At 37.3% G+C, this 25,073-nt stretch overlaps 1 protein-coding gene across 2 annotated transcripts in view; it reads left to right on the forward strand.

The window, feature by feature from the left end:
* Positions 1 to 25,073, forward strand: part of KIFAP3 (kinesin associated protein 3) — a 124,064-nt gene that overhangs the window by 49,326 nt on the left and 49,665 nt on the right. For both annotated transcript variants that reach the window (XM_080649122.1, XM_080649121.1), the window contains exons 11-17: positions 3,582 to 3,682; positions 13,670 to 13,778; positions 15,713 to 15,825; positions 16,232 to 16,397; positions 17,170 to 17,295; positions 19,019 to 19,117; positions 21,782 to 21,867. In XM_080649122.1, coding sequence (XP_080505248.1) covers positions 3,582 to 3,682; positions 13,670 to 13,778; positions 15,713 to 15,825; positions 16,232 to 16,397; positions 17,170 to 17,295; positions 19,019 to 19,117; positions 21,782 to 21,867 — 800 coding nt within the window. The remainder of the gene's footprint in view (positions 1 to 3,581; positions 3,683 to 13,669; positions 13,779 to 15,712; positions 15,826 to 16,231; positions 16,398 to 17,169; positions 17,296 to 19,018; positions 19,118 to 21,781; positions 21,868 to 25,073) is intronic.

Raw genomic sequence — 25,073 nt, forward strand, 5'->3', positions numbered from 1 at the left:
AAAAAGACAAGGTAATAAAATAACTGAAAATATTTTAAAAATAAGTTAACATGGCAAAATGTACAGTTTTACATACTAAACAGGAATGAAAATGCATCAAAAGTGTTGGATTTTAGAGCACTTATTAAGTGAATGTCTATTAATGTAATAGCTATTGAACTTAATGGTAGATTTATAATTTCATTTTCTTAATACTTTTTAAGTTAAATAATTGGACACAAAATCATTTATCCATGAATCATTGTACCACAAAACTATTGTTACACTTGTTTTCAGACTGGTCATTGTAACCTATAAATTGTCACTCCCCATCCCCCCTCAACTCATGGTTAAAAACACTTGGTTTTTATCTATTTATCTCAAATCTGTACTAGATTTTATTGTGAACAAGTGTATTATAAAATAGGAGACTATCCAATATAGTTCCATTCTTAAAAATTGGTCTCTCCAATTTCAAGTTTTAATAGATTAAACATGAAATTATGTGGAAACATGTACCAAAGATGTTCTAATGTACCTTCAGTATACTTTTAAGTATATTTCACTGTATTCAATATATATGTTCAATAATTGTTGCAATTATCTTTTAAGTGGTGGTTTTGCCTGTGGCATTTTAACTACATTGATAAAGCTTTAAGGGTTCTGACTCTATAGAAAACTTAAAGACACATGTGATTTTTGAACTATGTTGTACTCACATAGACTTTCTAGGGGTAAAATATGGCCTTAATGCTACACTATTCTAATAGAAGGGTGCTTATATTCCCACTTCTCTTATCTTTTCAAGGAGCTTTGTGACTTCAAAGGGAGTTTTCTACTTTGAATGAAGACATGGAGTGTAGAAGGGAATAAGAATCTGGCTAATGATGTTGCCCATAACTTGTGTTCTCACTCTGTTTTTACAAAGTGTTGGGCTGGGTCTACTGCAGAAGCGGAAATTTGGCCTCGAGTTCTGGTGTTCAGAACTCATATTTCTGCATGACTGAACTGTGAACGGAAAATCCCAAGTGCCTTACAAAATTAGTGGCTAAATGGTGTTTTTACTAATCACTTCAGAGATGAAAAAACTGAAGACATTTTAAAATTCAAAACCCATCAGCATGCGTTTGCCCTGTAATTGGCAGAATATTGATTGTGAGAGCAGCCCGGAGAGCTGATTTTTTCCTCCTTCAGCTGTTCCAGCTGAACTACAGCTGCAAATTTCTTTAAAGAGAAAGAAAGACAAAACCTCTTGACTGTATTTTATAAGTGCAGTAATTCCCACAAAATCAGTTACTGGAGTTAATGACCAGTTTGTTAAGGCATTAACTGCCCTCAGCTGGGAATGACCAATTTTGGAAGAATGGCTGCACAACTGCTAAGATAATTCAGGAACACTTTCAAATAATGATCCAGCTAATTAACGGTGAATTCCTGTGGAAATCCTATCGAAGTACTTATGACCTCTGCATTTAATAGCCAGTGAGTTCATCATGATTCATGTTTATTACCATAAATACCAAAAGAAGTGTAATGACTAGGCCATTTTTTTTCCAGCCAGGCCTTATTACTTGAACAGATTTGACTAATCCACCTCTACTCATTAAGGCCTAGTTCTCAAAAAATTCAGTCTTTTCACTGCTCTGCTCAGAACTCACAGGGCCTTTGGTGCTATGCCAGCACACTTACTATTGGCAGCCTGTTTTTACTTGGGATGCTGTTAGGGAATAATTGATGTCTATAAGTCTTAAAGGAGCCCTTTTGAAATGCCTGCCATTTGTAGGATGTGGAGGAATCATAGCTGGTTAGCTGGAGTTTATGGTTCTCCGTCATGAATTCTTAGGAGAAAATCATACCCTTCAGTCCCTCGAATTCATTTAGGATATACAAGATTGTTGGGTGGTGGTTTGTTTGTTGTTTTTTGGTGGGTTTGTTTTTTTTGTTTTGTTTTGTTTTGTTTTGTTTTGTTTTTGGTTGTTGGTGTGTTTTTTTAGGTTTATGGTTTAGGAACTAAGATATCCTTTCTTTCAATGAATAAAGATTATTAACTTATAATAAAGGATAAGCTCTTATTTTACTTGGACCATTTAATCTCTCTTAATGGCTGTTTATTGCTACATGATCTGAAAATTAGCCTGTAAGTAATAATAAGTGTTGGCAGCCAGAAAGCCTCTACTTTCTATATGCAGCTGTGTTTGAAGAAATGAATTCAGGTTATTTCCAGATATTCACTCTTCTCTCTCCAGGTATTCTCTTTTCTCCTAAAATAGTTTGCTTTTGTTGCAGCTGTCAGATATCTGCTAGATGTCATAAGGTTATAGGCTGTATTTTTATCAAGTTAATCATTTATATAATTATTGAATCAATGAATAAGGTACCTGTGGTTTACATGCTGTAATCTTCATTCATATATTGCAATTCTTTAGACTGTAGAGAATAAAGGAAATATGTGGCATGTAACAAGATTGAATTAGAATCATCAAGGTAACATCTGGGTAACAATACCATTTATGAATTATTTACATTTTTTTCTGAATAAAAGGGCAAGTGTCAGTTGATGTCTTTTTTCATTTCTTAAATAAATATAAAAAGGGATGAAAATAAGATTTATAGATATTTGCAAATCAATTGATTAAATTCTAGGGAACCTTTACCCAGACAAAATCTAAAAGACATATCAGCAATGTGGGTTATATAGACTTCCGAGTACAGTATTGTAGTCCCTTAGATCTGTCATCACCTCCTTTCACACTTTCCTCAAGGAAAACATGTTTCTGGTGTAGTGCTAGTCATATTCCAGTTTCTTTTGTTCAGTTGTACTCAGCCCAAACAAGGGGGGGAAACTCCTATAGGTTTTATTTGCCTGGCACGTGCTGCTTAAAGATATATGAAGTAATATAGCTAGTTGGGAGGTTTGTCTTCAGTATTTTCAGACTTATCTCTCTGTGTCCTTTCATCTTCCTAATTGCCCATCCTCCATGACCATTCCCCACTCTAGGAGAGAAGTTAAGTTCTATTACACCCAAGAAAGTATGAAAGAAGGAAGAGATTCGTGTTGGTGGTGGTGGTGGTAGTAGAGGAACATGCACTGATGACAATAATCTGTACTGTAATGATTTCCTTTTCTCCAGTTTATTTTTGTTAAGGAGTTTATAACCCGTTGAGAATGAGAGAATAATGAAGAGTTCTTATCAGAACGGAGCCTTGTAGTATGGGGTGACTCTCCTAAGCCCGTACTTCTGAGACAGCATAGCCTTATAGGAAAGTGTTAATAACATATTTTGATTTAAAAATAAGGATGGGGAGGTCAATTTTATAGTGGGCTACTGAAAATTATTAATTCTTAGGTTTGGGCCTAATTTTTTATCCAAAAATATATCTTTCAAAATATACATTTTCTCTTGGAATTTTGTAATATTTCACAGATAGTTTGCTCCAAACTTGGGAATTGAAATAGGGAGCTTGAAATATTTTCTAGAAGAGGGTTACATAAGGATTTGATTCAGTAGTTTAAATTTTTAATGCATTAATTGGAGTGAGTTATACCAAAAAAGTTAATCATATAAATATCAATCACCATTTCCATGATTTCTTATTCCCAGGCAATGAAAACTACAAACAGATAGCAATGTGTGTACTTTACCACATAAGCATGGATGACCGCTTTAAATCAATGTTTGCCTACACTGACTGTATACCACAGGTAAGTCGTTTCAGTGTTTTTAAAAAGAAGAGTCAGTTTTTTTTCACTTTTCTCTCATTTCCCAGATGTCCTTTTCCTGAAAAAAAATTTTTTAATCCATTATAATATAAATTTGGTGTAAGTACAGAACAGTATAAAATGAAAATAACTTTGTTATCCCAAATGCAGAGATAATCATTTAACTTTTTGGTACATTTCCTTTACATTGTTAGAAGAATAATATATTGGGATTATATGCTCTATATAATTACACACTGCTTTATTTACCACACAGACCATAAGTATTCTCCCATGTCATTGAATATTCTTCAAAAATTTCTAATAGTTGTATAACATTTTGTTGTGTAAATGTACCATAATTTAAATATTATTAAATTGTATGTTTAGTTTTTTTTCTAATTTATCACATAAAAACAGAAGTAAAGGTATGTAAGCAACTGAAAAAATGTGGGATAAATATTATAGTATACAAATGCTTATCCATATCTCTGATTTTTTCTTTAGTTTAAATTCCTAAAAGTAGAATTACTAGGTCAAAAAGCATGAACACTTTTGTATTTGACGCATTGTGGCTAAATTACCTTCTAAGAAGACATAAGTTTATATTTCCAGCTAACATTTCACTTTTAGTAACACTGGATATTATCATTTCTCTAAAAATGAAGTACCTTTTTATTTACATTTCTATGAATATTGGTGAGATTGAACATTTTTATGTTTTTATCCATATTATATTATAAATTATTCCTTCATGCCTCTTGCCAGTTTTTTCATTGTCATGTTAATATTTTCATGATTAGTAAATAAGATATAGATAGATAACTATTTGAACTCTGTCATATTACAAACATTTCCCAACTTTGTCAATTGCCCTTAATTCTATTATGGTTGATGGTTTTAAGTGCTTTGCATTTGCTGATGGGAAAATGCTTCATAAAAATTTTTTATAGCACTATTCTCAGTTGCTTGATACATTTTATTTTATATCTTAAAGTCTACCTGAAAGAGTTTAGTGATTTTTTTTTTTTGCATGGACTGTAAGTGTAGAGATTTTATACATATGATTTTATTCTTAGGGAATTTACATTCAGAGAATAACTAATGTTCCATTAATCTTTATTAAACTGAGCTCTAGTAATTTGATTATCTGTATTAAAACACTGGTTGGGTTGATTTTAATATTACATTATTTTCTATAAAATGATTTTCTAAAATAGATAAAGGAAAATTACAGGATGTATAGTACACAATAAAATAACACTTTTAAAAGCACTTTAGAATATGAATAATAGTTTATACTTATTAAAAGTAATTGCTCTTAAGATTCCTAAAAGGCACTTTCTTGTTAGCATAATGTACGTTATTAAATTTGTATTACTAGAAAAGTAATAAGTAATAAAAAGAGGCCATAATTTCTCTGTTTATTAATTGAACATCCTTCTGTTCATCCCAAATCAGTAAGAAAATTCTAAAATTGAATTTTGTATTCCAGAATTTTAACACTTTATCTACATACTATTAAAAACTGATAAACTCTCAAGGATAATTTTTTAGCCTTTTATGTCAGGAGATAAGCTAGTTATGTGTGTTTATAGGAAATAGACTTCCTTTAAAGAATATACAGCATATTTTATCTAACAAGGCAAGGCTTCTTACAGAGATAACACATGTCAGACTGTAGCCAATGTGAAGTGTAATCAAGCTTTTTGTCAAACAAGTTTTCAATAAAAGAGTAGCCATGTCAGAGGGAGATTACAGGTGATTTACTACAGTTTCACTCCACATGTTCCCAGGGTCTCTCCTTTGCAGTTTCAAAGGGTGTTTCTTTTTCAATCCCATTTAGTGTCAGAACTTCATTGACTACAGGATATGAATTGGAAAGCAGCCAAAAAAGAATAATATTCTTGCCTAGATTGACTGTTTTTATCCAGATTATAGTTTTTAAAAAAATTAAATAGAAGAGAAATGTAAACTAAAAAGGGATGGAAACTTATTTTGTTGAATCTTGAATTTGGAGTTACCCTTCTCTCATAGAATGTGTAATCTCAGACATGAAATATAAATCTTTATTTTAAATAAAGAATCATAAATAAAAACCTATTTATTTACCTTTGAGACATTTTATTATCTATTTGTTGATAATTTTATGTGTAGAAAATTCTCTCAGACCTTTTAGAACAATATTTATGCATGTTTTCTTGCCAGATAATTTTCTAACATCAAACATTTTTGCAATAAGGTTTTCAGAAAATTTATGATGTATATTTTATTAACAGAATCTTCTAAAACTCTCTTAGTATTTAACATTTAAAACTTCAACCCTAATAGGATTAGGTGAGGTTATATTATCAGATTATGTCATAAACATCCTGAAGCTTTTTAGTATGAAGTCACATTATGAGAAACCAAATGATACTCTAGAATATATTTGTTCCTAAAGTGCTATGCAGCCTATAACTTGTACTTTACAGGGCTCAATTTTGATATATTTAGGGAAAAGTTGACATGACTTGATATGCTACCCAGTTCCAGGTTCATTATAAAATAGAAGAATCATCAGAAGCATATCTGGAATTCAATTTAATTTCTTCGGGAATTAAAAAGTCCTTTCATAGTTATTGGCTTTTTGAATTAATGTTTAAAACACCAGTAAAGCTTTAAGCTTCTTTGTGACAATAGATTTATTATTTACTTAAATAAAACTATATCTGAGGTTCAGAATATTTTAGAGTTAATATAATACTCTCTTCACTTTGAGATTATACATATTTTTATTTAGTGAATATGGTAAAAAAAAAAAAAAAAAAAAGATGGTCAAGTATTGCAAATAAATTTTTCAAATGAGAAGGCTAAAATCACTTTGAAAATGGGAAAGCAAAGATTCAGCACTCATTCATATCAGTGACCAGAGTATGTAGTATGTCATATTCTTTCATTACATTAGAGATATATTAAGGTGCTTTTCTAAGCTGTAAAACACAAAGTAAGGTACTATTAGTAAAATAGCAGATCTTTTTCTCATTATTTTGGATCCATTCAGAGTCCAATTTAAATACTGCTCTTTTTATATGTGTTTTATAGGTTAAACCTATAATTAGATTAGAGTTTACTTTTGAAAATGATTTAACATTCAGCATAGTTGATTATTTATTCAGTGTGCCCTATAATGTCTTTCAATATTATCTTGCTTTGTTTCTTTTGTACTTTTTTATTGCCTCTAATTATCCAATATATCCTAATTTTTTTTTCCTATTATTGTCAGTATTCTGCAAAATTTTGGGGCCAGGGCAAGTCTTTTCTTTACATACGATGTTAATGGTCTCAGTGGGTAAATTGTTTTAGGTAAGCATACTTGGGATAACCAGGAGTTAATAGTTGTATTCTAATAATAGTTAAAAGTACACATTAACAGTTCATTGTTATTTAGACCTCTAAGATGCATGTTTTGTTTAAATAGGTGCAAATGCCATCCAGATGCTTATAAAAGTATTTATTGGTAATAGAGTGGCCAATCAAAGTACATGTTTAGGTAATGATGTCATGGTGTTATTTAATATTTTACCCTAGAACAGTGTGCAGGGATCTTCATAGTGATCCACATGTTTTCCACCATAGTTGTCCTGTTTGGCCCCTCTTTGATCTACATGCTTCTTTTTAGCTGAATGCTGGTAAACGTCCTTTCTGACAGCCCCCTTTGCTCCTGCCTGCCATTATCTGCTGAAGTTCAGAAACCAGAGCATCACTTCAAACAGCAGAGCTAGGGAGTAGCCAGTCAGAAGAGATTCCTGAGGCATGCAAAGTTCTGCCATAATCATTCAAAGATGTTTGGGCAGGGGGTTGGGGGTGGTTGAGGTGTATGTGAATACAGAGAGCTGTGGGGGTTGGCCTCTGGTCACTGGTAAATAAGTAAAGTCAGGTGCCAGAGAGTCTAGACACAGTGATTTCAGTCGTGGGTCTTTGGTATCTGATACTCAATATGGGACTTGTCTGATTGAGCACTATTGCCTCTTCATTGCACAGACTGAAGCCCTTATAGTGCCTTCTTGTTAAATTAGTAAAAGATGACAATGGACATAGTTAAAGCAGAACAAATCTAGTTTTAATATTTCCTAGTTGTCAGCAATTACACTTACTTTTGAAGTGCCATGGGTAGCAATCAAATTAAAGACATCATATTATACATGGAGTTTGAACTAAACTATTACTTTAAAATGTGAATGCTTTAATTAAAATTGAAGTGTTTCTCTTTCTTATTATGAAAAACTAATTCTATATCATGATACATTTAATTCACATTTAGTCCTGATTTCTCTTGATCTTGGGGGGTGGGTATTGGATAAGATTTCAAATCATACCTTATTTTTTTTTAAATCTAGCTCCTGATTATTTCACCACAGGATGTAACATGGAAATTACAAAAATTAAAAATCCTCAATTTCTAAACATATCACCTGTAACCCCATTTTCTAAGGGCAGTTTTCATACCACACGGTTAATTTCAAGAAGATAACAACAGATATTTTGCCTTCTTAAAGATTTGCTTTGATATAACGTATTTTATTATTACAAAAAGCATCTTATATCAATAAAAGTTTAGAAGAAATCTATAGTAGGTTTTTAATGAATATGACAAACATACTAATTTCATTAACTGGAGGATTGTCACCTACATTTTTATTAAATTGTAATTTAATTTTAATTGGCAGTTAATTTATAGAAAAGTTGCAAAATCTGTTAAATATATATCCAATAAATTTAGATTACTTTTTTTTCCATAGAATTTTTTAGCCTATAACATTATTAAGTGTTTAAGGATTCTTTACCCCAAGATTCCAGTAGCAGCAACATTTGGGGTTAAAGAGCTGCCCTCTGGAAAAAGGCATGATACATGCCAACCTGCTCTAGTATTTATAGTTTCCAGTGTATAGCAAGTTATATATACACATAGTTTTGTTAGAATTATACATAAGTATTTTACTTTTGGAGTAATTATAAGTGGATTTGTGTTTTTTATTTTGCTCTCCAATTGTTCATTGCTAGCACATAGAAACACATGATTTTTGTGTGTTGACTGTGTATCCTTCTTGCAACTTAGACATTATCTGGACTAACGTAGAGAATAACCAAAACAAGATTTAACAGAATAGGGTCTAACCAGTCAACAAATAGTTATTATTCACTTATATATATACTAGGGGCCCAGTGCGCGAAATCACGTGAGACCCAGGACCCAGAGTCCTGTGGCTTGGCGGGACCCTGAAAGAGTCCTGCGGCCGCCGCTGCCGCCGCTGCAGGAGGCGGGACCCAGAAACCCACCCGCGCCTCTGGTCAAGTCCTCCAGAGTCAAGTCCCCGCCCACCCGCATGCACCTCACTGCGCATGCAGCCCCACCCACCCCGCACATGCAGCCTCCTGCTGATCAGTCATTACGGCATGATGGCGTGACGACCACAGGCTTTTTATATAATAGATAAGGCATGCAGGATTCAGGAAGGCATGTTGGTCTATAAAGGTATTGCCCTGATAAGAAGCATAAGAAATTTTTAGGTTATAAATTAACTTCTATATGTTGTTAGCAATTTGACTTAGAGAAAAATATCTTTACACTAGAGGCCCAGTGCACAAATTCATGCACAGGTGGGGTCCCTCAGGGTGGCCTGCAGGGTTCAGGCTAAAACCTACAGTCCAACGCCTTTCCTTCCTGCTGCTCCTGCTCATCCCGGCCCTGTTGCGCCTGCCACTGGCTCACACCCAGTCAGTCCCAATCAGGAGAGGCTCATGCCACCGCAGCGGCGCTCGCCAGTCGTGAGCCCTGCATCTGGCACCCATCCTGAGAGGGGGTCGAGGGGAGGGGGAGCCCGGACTCAATCAGCCCTCTGGGATGCTCTTGCTGGCCCAGGATCCAGATCCATCCCGCTGACGTTCGCACTGGTTATAGGGAGCCACCTGGCGGCCACTTTTATATCATTTCTTCCTTGTGGAGCGTTTAGGGAGGGGAAGCGGCCATGGTGCCCAAGGCCGACTTCCAGAAGGCCGGCAGCAGCGCTGTCGGGATTGTGCCAGTGGCACCGGTCCAGTTCCTTGGTGCCTGGCTCGTTCTCTGGAGATTGGATCTGCAGGACTACTGAGGGAGTGAGTGTCTGCCACTGGGCTGGTGGGCCGCTGGGATGGGTTGGTCAGCTGAGTGGCACCCCCACTGTGGGAGCACATTGACCACCAGGGGGCAACTCCTGCATTGAGCGTCTGCCCCCTGATGGTCAGTGCATGTCATAGCGACCGGTCGCCTGGTCATTCAGTTGTTAGGTCATTCAGTCGCTTAGGCTTTTATATCCTATACTAGGAGCCCAGTGCATGAATTCGTGCACCTTGAAAGGAAATGTGGGCTGCAAGGCTGTGGTGGGCACAGGGGAGGGTCTCAGCCCATCCTCTGTGCCCCTGCCCAGCCCCTCCCACCACAGCCCCTGGTCCCCTGTCTGCCGGCAGCCCTGCTCCAACCGCCACCACTCCCATGCGCTGACAGCACAGGCCCCACTCGCACGCTCTGATGGAGCAGAGTGATTGGAGCTGCTGGCCCAATTGTCCCTCAGGAGCAGGGGGAGATGGAGAAGCCCTCAGGGGCAATTGGGGTTGGCAGCCACCACTCACACCGCTGACAGCGCTGAGCGATTGGGGCTGGCAGCAGGTGAGAGCAGCGGCTCTGGTGCCAGCAGTGGGTGCGAGCGGGGCCAGTGCAGGCAGCAGGTGCAAGTGCCAGGCAGGACCACAGCGCGCAGGAGCAAAGAATTTTCAGTAACCACCAGAGGCTCGCCCCAGTGACAGCGACTGGTGCCCCATCTTGGTCTGGCGCCCCTGCTCACCTGCTCCACCATCCCACTGTGGCTGAAGCCCACCATGTTCTGCACATGCCCCTAGTGGTCAGTGCACATCATAGCAACCAGTTGTTCAGTTGTTCCACCATTCAGTCTATTTGCATATTAGCCTTTTATTATATCCTATCTAATAAAAGAGTAATATGCAAATTAACCATCACTCCACTACACCCACCAGTCACGCCCACCAGCCAATCAAGAGCAAGTATGCAAATTAACCAACCAAGATGGCTGTGGCCACGGAGAGAGCAGGAGGGAGGCTTCGGTTTCCCCGGCGATGGAGGAAGCCAAGCTTTCCGCACACCCTGGCTGGCCCACTCCAGGCTACAAAGTTTCAATTATAGAAGGTAAATAAATCCCAACAGAAATGGCGGCAGCCACGGAGCTGGAGAGAGCAGGAGGCTAGGGTTGCCCCCGGCAATGGAGGAAGCCAAGCTTCTGAAGCCCTGGCCTGCCTTGGCCTCTGCTACAAAGTTTCAATTATAGAAGATAAATAAATCCCAACAGAAATGGCTGCCGCCACGGAGCAAGCAGGAGGCTTGGCTCCGCTCAAGGCTACAAAGTTTTAATTGTAGAAGATAAATAAATCCCAGATACCAGGGCCTCCGCTTGGGTCGCCGGGGGACGTGGCCGGCCTGCAAACCACCACAGACCCCTCGCCCAGGCTACCCCACGCCCCACGGGAACCCCCACCCTGATCCGGGACACCCTTCAGGGCAAACCAGCTGGCCCCCACCCATGCACCAGGTCTCTATCCTATCTAATAAAAGAGTAATATGCAGATTGACCATCACTCCAACACACAAGATGGCTGCCCCCATGTGGTCAAAGATGGTTGCCCCCATGTGGACACAAGATGTCCACCACAAGATGGCCAGCAGGGGAGGGCAGTTGGGAGGGACCAGGCCTGCAAGGGAGGGCAGTTGTGGGTGATCAGGCCAGCAGGGGAGGGCAGTTGGGAGGGACCAGGCCTGCAATGGAGGGTAGTTGGGGGCGATCAAGCCTGCAGGGGAGGGCAGTTAGGGGTGACCAGGCTGGCAGAGGAGGGAAGTTGGGGGTGACTGGGCCTGCAGGGAAGGGCAGTTAGGGGGGACCCAGGCTGCAGGGGAGAGCAGTTGGGGGGAACCAGGCCTGTATGGGAGGGCAGTTAGGGGTGACCAGGACTGCAGGGGAGGGCAGTTAAGGGCAAACAGGCTGGCAGGGGAGCAGTTAGGTATCAATCAGGCTGGCAGGGGAGTGGTTAGGGGGTGATCTGGCTGGCAGGCAGAAGCGGTTAGGGGCAATCAGGAAGGCAAACAGGTGAGCAGTTGGGAGCCAGCAGTCCTGGATTGTGAGAGGGATGTCCGACTGCCCGTTGAGGCCCAATTCTGGTGGGATCGGGCCTCAACGGGCAGTCGGACATCCCTTGAGGGGTCCCAGATTGGAGAGCGTGCAGGCTGGGCTGAGGGACACCCTCCCTCACCCCCCGCCTCTGTGCACTAGGCCTCTAGTAGGATCATAAAAGCCTAATATGCTAAGTGTCCAGTTGTCCGGTCAGCCATTCAACCAATCAAAGCATAATTTGCTAATGATATGCTAAGGCTGCTCAACCACTCACTGACGTGCACTGACCAACAGGGGACAGACAGTCAACGCAGGGGGAGCACTGCTCAGACAGAAGCCCTGAGCCAGGCTCAGGACTGGGGAGCACAGCACTAAGGATGTCCGACTGCTGGCTTAGGTCCACTCCCTCATTTGTTTTAAGCCAGCAGTTGGACATCCCCAAGGGTTCCCGGACTGCGAGAGGGCACAGGCCAGGCTGAGGAACCCCCCTGAGTGCACGAATTTTGTGCACCAGACCTATAGTATATAGATAATATACAATAACTTAATTTTCTGATTTACTAATAATAGAAGACTAGCTTCTCAAAACTACAGCACAAAGTTTGTTCATTTCTCTTTTATGTTAACCTCTTCCTCTTATGAAAAACCTAGATTACTGCTGAATGGCATAGGTAGCCTACCTTTTCCTTTCTACTTTTCTGCCTGCTGCTTCTCTGACCCTCTCCCTTTTTTCTTAACCTTAAATAGAATTATTTTCTCATTTTATACCCATGCCCAAATAGTTGGATCCAGCCTGCAGCTTCATTTATCAAGCATATGTGGCAGTTCCTATAATTATACCTCCAATCCGAACATTTCTTCTAAATTCAGGCTTGCCTTTATTATCTTCATTGAATAGCCATACTAAACTCTTAAATAGGCTGCTTAAACTCAACATATCTAAAACCAAAATTACTATCTTCCCTTTAACATGCCTACTCTAGTTTCTCTTTTTTGGTAAATGTTGGCACCACCATCCATGTTGATGCAGAAACCTGGTGTCATCTTTGACCCTTCCTCCAATATCTCAACATCTAGTCAGTTATTCCATCCCATTTTGATTCTTTTTCCTAAATATAGATCTAGCCTTCCTTTTACCTCTATCTCCACTACTCTCCCTAGTTCAAGAAGCCATCATCTACCTGCATGTTTCCTCTAGCCTTCTAGCTGATTTTCTTGTGTTTTTCTTACCTTGTTTCAGTCTATTTTCTACACTAGCCAGATATTTTTAAAACCTGTATCTTATCCTGACACTTCCCTTATTTAGAATCTTTTAATGGCTTTCCATTATCTTTAGAAGCCCTAAATCCTTAACATGTACTTCAAGACCCTGTGATCTGGCTTTTACCATCTCATCTCTCAACACTGTTTCCCTCACTCCAACCGTTCTTTATCTTCTTTTAGTTCTTCAATGGAATCATGTTCTTTCCTGTCTTGTAAATTTGGCCAAGGTGTTTTCTTTGCTCAGAATGCTCTACTTCTGCACAATTTTAAATTCCTTCAATGCATAGGTTTTATTTAATATTTCTTCTGTATCCTCCACTTTATTTGGAAGTTTATATTTAATGCAGTTGTTCATTAACCATTTATTCATTTAGTTATTCAAGAGTGAGTGTGCCACAGCTATGTACTGAAAATGTAATTGTGTTATATTATTTCTAACATGCAATCTAAGATAATACATTGTGATAAAATAGTGATTTGGGGTTTTTTTGTATCTTTTTTGAGTAAAAATATCCCCTGTGCTTCTTAATAGTTAATGAAGATGCTCTTTGAATGTTCAGATGAACGAATTGACTTGGAACTGATTTCTTTCTGCATTAATCTTGCTGCTAATAAAAGGAATGTACAGCTTATCTGTGAAGGTTAGTGCCTTTGAGCTTCATAGATAACCTCTATCATATGGCAATTGGCATATGATGGAAAATAGATAATAAGGAAGTAAAATTACAGCTATAACCCTAAAAGGTCAGATAGACTCAGAATATTCTGATATCATGAGTAGAAACACCCTGCAGTAACAAGGTCAGTTACCCTTAATTGAAATTTGATTTTTAAAAATACTTTCTATATGAAACAAAACTTTTAATTTGCAGAGTAATTCATTGCAATGTAAGGTAGTATAATACAAATATGTTAGGTATTTGTTTCTATAGTATCTTTGCAAAATTGCTTGTCATGCATTATGACATTTCAGAGTCCCCTTGATAGTTTTTTTCTTATTTGAAAAGTATATGTGTTTGTTACAAAAAATACAAATAAGCAAATAGGAAAAAATTAAGTGTTTACTCACCTTATTTAGAAGTAATCGTAGGTAAAATTTTGATGCAAAGCTTCTATATATTTTTAATTTTTAATATATTTTTATTGATTTCAGAGAGAAAGGGAGAGGAAGAGAGAGAGAAACATTAATGATGAGAGAGAATCATCAATCGGCCGCCTCCTGCACCTCTCACACTGGGGACTGAGCCTGCAACCCGTGCATATGCCCTGACCGGGAATCAAACTGTAACCTTCTGGTTCATAGGTCGACGCTCAACCACTGAGCCATGCCAGCTGGGCTGCTTCTATATATTTTTTAAATTAAAATGGGGTTCTTTATGTATGGTGACATTCTTTAAGTTAATAATATATGAAATATCATTCCATGTGGTTAAATACTTTTATAAAACATACTTACCAATAGCTGCAAAATAATCCACTGAATGATTTTCCATAGTTTAATCTGCTAATTTGGTTGTTTAATTTGCTGCCACTTCTTTTCTGTGACGAACAACAAGCAGTGATTTTCCCTTTTCTGAGGTTTTCCACATTTTCATTTTTATATTCTTAGGATGAATTCCCAGAAGTAGTTCTTCTAGGTCAACCAGCATGTACATTTTTAAAATGTGTGGCCCATATTCTATACACAAAAGAGCCCATACTCTGTGATTACATTTATGTGAAATTCTAGAACAAGCAAAATTAATCTGTTTAATAAGAAGAAAGAGAAGGAATAGAAGAGGAAAAGAAAAGAAGAAAAGTGATTGAATTTGGGGAATAGTATTGGCTGGGCATAGGGGATTCTGGAGCAAATGGAAATATTCTATATGTTGTTGTGTGTGTGAATTACATAGCAGCATACTTTTATCAAAATGAATCTATTGGAGGCCCAGCTAGGTTGAGTGTCAACGTGTGAACCAGGAGGTTACAGTTTGATTTTTGGTCTTTGATTTTCAGTCTTCAATTCCTGGTCAGGGCATATATCATATGTCCGGGTTGCAGGTTTGATCCCCAGTGGGGGGCATGCAGAAGGCAGCCGATCAATGATTCTCTCTCGTCATTGGTGTTTCTGTCTCTCCCCCAGCCCCCGCTTCCTCTCTGAAATCAATAAAAAAAATTTTTTTTAGTCTATTGGAGCCCTGGCCTGTGTTGCTTTTAGAGCCTCGGCCTGAACATGAAGGGACATAGGCTCGGTTCCCAGTAAAGGGCATGTACCTGGGTTGCAGGCTCAATTCCCAAACCTGATCAGACACGTGCAGGAGGCAACCAATTGATGTCTCTCTCTCTCACATTGATGTTCCTCTTTCTCTGTCTCCCCCACTCTCTCTCCCTTCCATTCCTTGTAAAAATCAATGGAAAAAATATCCTCAGGTGTAGATTAACGCCCCCACCACCACCAAAATTTATTGAACACTTAAGGTTTATGCACTTTACTGCATATAAATTATGGAACTTTTGTGAACTATAAACAAAAAAAAAATGATTTAACTTAGTGAACCTTCTTTTTACTGGGGAATCTTTGGTGTTTCTGTACCAGGAAATGGGCTAAAGATGCTCATGAAGAGGGCTCTGAAATTCAAAGACCCACTGCTAATGAAAATGATTAGAAACATTTCCCAGCACGATGGACCAACTAAAAACTTATTTATTGTAAGTATAATTTTTGACCTGTCTATTGTAATGGCTTGAGAATTGAAGCTTTAAAATGAGCCATTTGGAAATATAACTTTTACTGAGCTCTCACCAAATATTAACTCATGACCCAAGTTGGCTTTCTATCAACAACTTCTTTATAAGAGTAACTCCTAGAAATTTAAACCTAGGTTTTTATGATGTTTTTGTTTTATGATCCCTACCCCTAACCTTTCCGTACTCACTCCATTTTTCTTGCCTTAAACCAGTTCACCATAGGCTCCCCTAGTAATTCAGCTCAAAATTATTAAAAACAAGAGAATCACATTTGATACTTACTTTTCTTTCCAAAGGGTTGAATTTTTAGAGTGGTTCTTCTGCAGAAATCATTTTTAAATTTGTATTAAAATTGTATTTTCTACAGGATTATGTTGGGGATCTTGCAGCCCAGATCTCTAATGATGAAGAGGAGGAGTTTGTGATTGAATGTTTGGGAACACTTGCAAACTTGACCATTCCAGACTTAGACTGGGAATTGGTGCTGAAGGAGTACAAGCTGGTTCCATACCTCAAGGATAAACTAAAACCAGGTCTCTGCTGAGCATCTCACTTTAGTCCTACCATGAAGTTATTTATGTTGTGGACAAGACTGCTAGAGCATTATTTTGTGGCCATTATTATAGTGACAAATTTTCTCTTATCCCAAGTTCTAGTTTCTTTTTTTTTTCTTTTTTTTTAACATGTATTTTATTGATTACAGAGAGGAAGGGAGAGAGTGAGAGAGATAAAACATTACTTATGAAGGAGAATTATTGATCCGCTGCCTCCTGCATGCCCCACACTAGGGATCAAGCCCACAACCCAGGCATGTGCCCTGACTGGAATCGAACTGTGACCTCCTGGTTCATAGGTTGATGCTTAATCACAGAGCCAAGCCAGCCGGGCTCAAGTTCTAGTTTCTTTTTCCCAGTAAGGTGGCCACTCTTATTCTTTTTTCCTAACAATGAATATTAGTTTCCCATTCCCATTCTGCCTTCTTATTTTTTTAATCCTGCCTTTTTGAAATGACCAAATGCCATCCCTTTCTGCAAACCATGTACATACACACACACAAAGTTCTTCAGAGTGTTCAAGTGAGTCTTCTACTTTCTATGTTTAAATTGTCATTCATTTGTGTTTCCAAAGAGTAATTTCTATGTCTCTGCTGCCCTCCCCTCCCACCACGAACTATCATCAGTAAACATGGAAATTTGGAAAAAGACAGATATATAACCATCTTACAGATTCATAAGAATTGATTTAGCTTTTAGTATCTTTTATATTTTCTGTGAATGAAAACGTTCTGTGATCTGACTTTATCAGGTACTGCAGAAGATGACCTTGTTTTGGAAGTGGTGATAATGATTGGAACTGTGTCTATGGATGACTCTTGTGCTGCATTGCTAGCCAAGTCTGGGATAATCCCTGCACTCATTGAATTGCTGAATGGTGAATTATAATTTATCTTAATTTATTTGTATGCTAATATATTAGTAGCTTATTAGTTTAAATTTTTAAATATGAATAGAGTTTGAAATCATAATGTTATTTAACTTGATACATTAATGATCTTATAGCAACTTAAGTTATATAGTTATGAAAAATGAATTAAATATAACTCTTACTGGGATTAGCTAGAGTAATATCAAAGAGTTGAGAACATTGCTGTGTTGAATTTTACCTTAATCTAGGACACTCACTTGTGAGCTTTTTCCTTTCTGAACCCAAATAGGTAACTAGTAAATCCAGGTTTCTAATTTTAGAGTCCTTACTCTTATTATCTACCATACCAAAGGCTCTCCCTCATATCTTTGATATTTCTGGTCCAGTCTTAGAAATACAAATCTATGCATGTATATGCTTAACCTTCTTAGATTATTCACATTCTCAGCTACTATCCAAAAGATTTTCTAACCAGGACAGGTGTAGGGTGGACAGGGTCAATGGGGAAAACGGGAGACATCTGTAATACTTTAATAAAGATAATTTTTTTTAAAAAAGGAAAAGAAATTCAGGACCATTTTAGACATTGCCTTCCTCTCATCAGCCTTGAACAACTAATATTCCATCATTTCTTCTTCCTGTTGAACTTTGTATTTGGATCTCCTATGTTGTGCAAATCCTTTTTAATATTTTGATTTCTAATCAGGAAAGTTTATTTAGAAGTTAATTCTAATTATCATAACCCCCCTAGTTCCAGACGTAGTATTGTCCTCTAAACTTTCTTCAGTGAAGAGAATGTTCTCTGTCTATGCTGTCCATCACATGTAGCTATTGTGTGAACTGGAATTTTAATTCTATTACATTTTAATTTAATTAGCCACAGTGGCTTATGGTTACAAGAATGGACAGTGGAGGCCTAGGTAGAGCCTTTCCCTTCCCCTTGTATTCCTCTTAATGGGTTTTTTGTTCTCCATATTGGACACAAAATGTGTCTGAATCTAATATTATTTTATTAGAGTCATATTTTCTGGGACCTTATATTAGCCTGCTCAGGTGGCCATTAACTAAGTTTCACAGGCTGGTTGTCTTAAACAACAGATATTTCTGGAGACTGGGAAGTCCAAGATCAAGCTATCAGCCTGTTTGGTTCCTGGTGAGGAAAATAGAACCAAATTTATTTCAAAATTAGAGTTGTTTAAAGAATTATTATCATGGACAAGAAATAAAACAAGTGGAGATGTGTTGCCATTTTACGTTATAGCTAATTTAATCAATTTCTTCATACCTGGTGGCAAAATACAGTGAACACTATCAAGAAGCACTGTTACTATTCTCTTAAAACAATCTTGCTCCTCAGTTTTTCCAACCTGGGCTTTTGAGATAAGTAATCTCATGTAGTCTGGTTTAAACTCAGATATGATATAATTTCTCTTTTTCAGAATCTTATTTTTTTATCTCTGTATTCCAAAGTAATTTAACCTATTTAGTTTACAACCAAATTTACTAAAACTTCTGAAAACATATTATTAAGAATTTCCTCACTGTTATCATCATGTAATTTAGAAAAACACCTAAGACATAAATGACATGTGCCACCCATATATTATCAATAATTTAAACTAGTTGTCTTTTATTAGTCTCCTTGACACTTTTAGGTTTTTTATTCAGTGTTTTTTAATTTGTATATAAACATAGTATTCTTTTATTGAAAGTTTTCTGTTTCCTTCAGCTCAACAAGAAGATGATGAATTTGTGTGCCAGATAATTTATGTCTTCTATCAGATGGTTTTCCACCAAGCCACGAGAGATGTCATAATTAAAGAAACACGTATCCTTTCAATGTTTACAACAAATAATGATATATCATATATTAAGAAGAGATGCATCTTTAGGTATTTTTTCTTGCAATATTCAAATAATGTGGAAAATATCAAGCTCTAAAATACATTTATAAGGCAAGCTATTTTTCATGGAAGCATAGTATGGTGTAGCTTAAGAAGCGTTATAATCACATAACCCTAAAGGTCATTTTTAATTACCTTTTACTTCTTACTAGCTGCAGGACCTTGGATATACTACTTAATCTGCTTGAACATATAATCCTGCATCTATAAAATGGCCATAATAATATTAAACTAGAGGCCTGGTGCATAAATTTGTGCACGCGTGGGGTCTAGCTGGCCCACCCTGATCAGGGCTGATCGGGCCAGGCCGGCCATGGGGGAGGGGCTTTGGATGGTTGGCTGGCCAACCCATCCCTGATCAGGGTGGGGAGGCCAGTCGGGAGTGGGGGATGAGGCTGGCAGGGGGGAAGGGCCACAGCAGTTGGCCGGCCAGCCCTGCCCCCTGGTCAAACTCCTGGTCAAGGGAACAATTTGCATATTAGCCTTTTATTATATAGGATAGAAAGAAGACCTCCTTCATTATAGGATTGTTATAAGTACTAATGGATTTAATGTACTATAATAGTTCCCAGCACAGAGATTTACTCAGTAAGTGGTAGTTTATCATTATTGCACCTAAAAGGGTTCCTGATATCGCCAACATCTTCCCCTTTAAAACAGCCTACCCTCTGTATTCACAGTAGCTAATAACAGTATCATCCTCCTAGTCCCATAGCTGAAAATTTTGTGTCTGCTGTCTCTTTTACCATACATAATTAATCATTTATTCTACAAATATATATCTAGTGCTGACCATATAACAATGTTTTAAGCGTTCAATATACTCAAGGACTTTATAGACTATTGGAGAGTTAGACAATTAAATAAGAAATATAAAATTATAATCCAGTGTGAGCAGTGTCATAAAAGATATGTGCACAATACACAGGAGGAGATATATAACCAAGTCTGGGGATGTCATGAAAGGATGGCAATGGAAAATGGAAGTGGTATCTAAGCTGAATTTTTGTCTTTTATTCTATTATTGTGGTGGTCTGCTTTTGTGGACCAAAAATTAAAATTAAAATATCTGCTTTAGAAATCCACTGCATAAAATTCTTCATTACCCATCTGAAAAATCTAAGCTGTGGCTTAGCGTACATAGCTCTTTATAACCTGACCTTAACCAAATTTTCCAAAGTTCCCTGTTTAACCTTACAATACACAATTTTCTCTTGGCACACCAAATTTCTCATCATTTATCAAACATGACCCACCTTGTCAAAACTTACTGCCTCTTCAGGTGCCTTGTCAACCTCAAAAATATTCCTCTCTTTTTACCTGACTATCTCCAACTTAGCAAACATTAATAAGGTTATAAGCCATCTTCTGAGTTAAGCCTTGTGCCTCTCTTCTTCCCATTAGGAGTAATAATTAGTTTGCCCTCTTTAATAATAATTTAGCATAATATGAACTTCCAGCTTGCCAGATATTTCCCTCAGAAGGTATTTTTCCACTGTCTTCTGGCCTGAATTGCTGCGAATGAGAAATCTGTAGTCTACTAATTATTGGTATCTGTCATAAAGTCTGATGACAACTTACTTTTGTTTCCATTCTAAGTGAGTCAGTCTTTTTGCCAGGAAGGCCAAAGTAATGTTTTCTGTTTCTTTAAAGCCAAGTAGTTGTATTAGAATTTGACTTGGTATTTATCATCCTTGCTTGATTTTCCCAAGTATGCAAATGTGTTCTTTCAGTATGTAGTTTTGTCTTATTTTTTTTTATTTCAGGAAAGTTTTCTTGAATTATAATTTTTATTATTTGTCCTGTCCTATTGCTTTGGTTGTCTTCTTGATATTTGTTATGTTGGATCATCTTTGCCTACCTTTAATATCTGTTTCTAATTGTTCTTTCTTTTCATTTATTCTTTAATTTTAAATTTTTTCTTTCTTTTTACTTTCTACTTCTCCTAAAGTTTTATGTATTATTTTTATTTACTCTTGTGCTGTTATAAATTTAGGTTTTTTTATACCTTAAATGATTTTTATTTTTATTTCTTTCTTGAATTATTTCAGTTTCTAATTCTGACATATATTCTTTCATATACTATTGTTTTCTCTAATTATTTTATCTCTTTTTGGGATATTGAATTGCAGTTTTTAACTTTTATGTAAAAATGTTTTGTTTTCTTTTTCTTATAATAACCATATATGGAATTTGACTGTGATTCTTTTCTGTTGCTCTTTTACTGTGAAATTCACTTCCTAGTCTTTTAGTAGGGCCAGATAGATCGAGAAAGCTTTTATAGCTACACAGCTGTAGAGCTACCTTTTTAGCTGTTTTCATGTTTTCAAAAATATGGCCTTGTACTTTCTAAAATTTACTGGCTGTTTTTCTTACCCATTTTATGTAGTTTTTTTCTTTCTTTCTCATTTTTATTTTTTAAACAAATGAAATATAAAATGTCTCTAGCCATCTTGTATTAATGACTTTATTTTAAAATTTGCAGTTAAATTTCAAGTTATTTGAATTTTGTGAAATGCGAGATTTTCTAATAGGATTGAATAGCCTCAGTCTCAAATGTCATTCGTATCTTTAACCACTTTATTCAGAGGCTCCAGCCTATCTCATAGATCTGATGCATGATAAAAATAATGAAATCCGAAAGGTCTGTGATAATACATTAGATATTATAGCGGTAAGTAATTTATCTTTTTACACAAATTATAATAGTCTTCATTTGGGGAGAAAAAATACATTGTACACCTATTTAGAACATTGCATTCAGTGTTAAGACAAATTTGTCTTTTGGTAAATCTCAGAAAATACAGTGATAAAAAATTCATTTTTAAAACATTTTTAAGACTTTTGGCTCTTAACTTTTTTAAAATATGTTTTTATTGATTTTAGAGAGGGAGGGAGGGAGGGAGGGAGGGAGGGAAAGAAACATCAATCGATTGCCTCCCGCACTCATCCCCACTGGGGACAAACCAGCAACCTGGCCATGTGCCCTGACTAGGAATTGAACTGGCAACCTTTTGGTGCATGGGATGTGCCAGATACCAGATTACTTTAAATATTTTTTTCACATATGACAGATAGTGCTACACGTAAACTGCTTGCTTCCTTCTTTGAACTATATTTATACTTTTATTTTGGCTAACCATGTAAAAAGTTTTTTGAATATAGACTATTCAATAGTTTTCAAAGTTAAACTTAAGTATTTTAAAAGGATCAGAATATTATTTAAAGTTCTTTAACAATTTTATTGCAAATTTTCTGAGTTGACATTTCTGCTAGTGATCTCATTATGATATTGGACAATCACCAGCAGATACTTTTTGTCAGTTTTCCATATTTTATTTCAGAAATTCATCTTATTTTATATCATCTGCTCTTTGGATTTGACTGATTATATCATTATTGGTTTAAAACTAAATGAATACATTGAAATTTTAGCTTTGATCTCTAAATTACAATAGGGAAACTTTAATATTAAATCCGTGTTTTACCAGGATGTTTCATACATGTGGGCCACTGGTTACCGGATTTATGAATAGAGACTGTTTATTACTCCTAGAGAACAATTTCATGACTCATACTTTTTTTCTACTGGATCACTGATGTCATTATTGTGTACTCGAGGCCTGGTGCACGAAATTCGTTGGGGTCCCTCAGCCCGGCCTGCACCCTTTCCTGCAGTCCAGGAGCCCTCGGGGGATGTCCAACTGACAGCTTAGAGCCTAAGCCGTCAGTGGGACATCCTTAGCGCTGCCACAGAGGCTGGAGAAGATCCCACCACTGCCGCTACACTGGCCAGCCATGAGCCTGGCTCCTGGCTGAGCGGCGCTCCCCCTGTGGAAGTGCACTGACCACCAGGGGGCAGCTGCTGCATTGAGCGTCTGCCCTCTGGTGGTGAGTGCATGTCATAGCGACCAGTCGTTAGGCCGAGGAAGTATCAGCAAATTGAAATGGTGGTAGATCAGCTACTATATAAGGCTCCCTATGATGCTGTCTGATCACTTGAATCCGTTTTTAAAAATTATGAACAAGTAATCTGAAGGTTCATGCATGAATTATTCATGTGATTTGAAGTCCTGCTGTGCCACTCAACTGAGTCATATTCATAGCTGAATCTTTTAGAAGAGCGGTTATCCAGTGCAGCTCGTAGAAGAGCACCAGCTCTGGAAACTGCCATGTTCTGCTGGAAGGATGTTTCTTTACCTTTTTCTGTTATACACCTACAAGATTCAAGGCCCTGGTTCAGTTTTAGCTTGATAGTTGGGAACGGCACCAGTGGGAGCAGTTCCTTCCCAAAACATTTTTCTCCTCAGTTGGGTTGGGGTTCTGATTTTAACTTTTGGCCTCTGTGAAGTGGCAGCTTGGTCTTGTTGACATTGCATCTAGAATACAACTGACTCAACTGCTCCCACCTACTGAATAATCTCAGGCAATTTATTGAACTTTGTGAAGATTCCATTTACAGTGACTCCTGAGGATTAGAGAACTACTGTAAGGAATGGAGAAGATGTATATGAAGCATCTACCACATGATAGTCACTCAGTATGCTCTTTTCAGACTAGACCAAAACTCAGACCTAGTTAAGTTTATATGTAGATTAAATCTGTGGATCATTTCACTTTTTTTAGTACAGATAATTAGACTATTTTCTGTTCATTTTAATTTTTAAAATAGTTTGGGAAGGTAATCTGTTCACTGGATTTTTAAGTGTGGGACGTTATTTGGAGCATATATTTTAGTCAGACATATTACTATTTGTAGTTTAAGGTTATCCTGCAAATGGCTGAATTTGCATTTTAAAACTTCATATCAGAACAATTAACTGAATAGGGCAGTTAGCTGAAAGACCTAGTTAGGAGAGTGTCTTAAAGAGGGAGCAGCCTTTTCCAGTACAGAAGTGCCTTATCTGTTCAGTTACTCGTGTTCTGAACTGTGGTAATTTATTGGGTTTGAACTCAATTTATCAGCTAACCTCAGACCACAGTTACACTCCTAGCTCACTGGACCTCTGTATTTGGGAGAAATTTGAGGAGTGGGCATTTTAACGCATCAGTAAAAAGACAGCTTCTCAAGCCACTTGGGACATATCTGCCAGTCTTTAGTTCTTTGAGCCCAGACTCTATTACTGATCATGACTCGGGGTCTATTTGCTTGTCCTGAATCTTTTTCAAGAGCAAAACAAGAGGAAATTGACTTAATTTGAAACAGGGGAAACTTTGATTAGGCGCAGCAACGATGATGAAACACTAGAAATGGGCTGTCAGGGAGAATGTGAAGTCTCTGTCCAGTTACATCAGTAAGAACCAAATAATCAACTGCCTAGGATGGAAGTGGATGATCTCTTAAGACTCTTCTTACCTCTAGATTTTGATTTCCTAGTATCTCAGCATGTCCTAAACTAATAAAAAATACCCCAAAATGGGAATTTTATATCTTAAAGCAACTTATCTTTAAGAAAACAGACTTCTTTTTTACTTAAGACAGTGTAGAATAATACTAAGAAAAATGAGATGCCTTACAACCGTTAAGGAAATATGCCTGCTACAATTAAGTACTTGTCCCCAAAATTATGGAAATGTTATGTTAGTGATGATTTGTTTAATATATTTGGGCCCAAGCCCCGAATTGGTGAACTGAAACAGATGTGGTGGTAGTAGTCTTTGTACCATGGAGTATTGCATATTTGGTGGTGCGGTCTCTGTGGCCTCATCAGCAAGTTGTCGCCTGTCTGACTAGGCCTTACATGTAGTTTCATGAGGCAGAGAATGGGGTAGGTTCCGAGGGGAGCAGGGAGGCAAGGAGAGAGCAGCCTAACAGCTTCTTGATCTTCAGAGAGGATTCTATGGGAGTTGACTGTTGCCTTTTCTCTTCCAAGCTTTGGG

The sequence above is a fragment of the Plecotus auritus genome (genome assembly GCF_963455305.1).
Source record: "Plecotus auritus genome assembly, chromosome: 12".
Classification (NCBI taxonomy): domain Eukaryota; kingdom Metazoa; phylum Chordata; class Mammalia; order Chiroptera; family Vespertilionidae; genus Plecotus; species Plecotus auritus.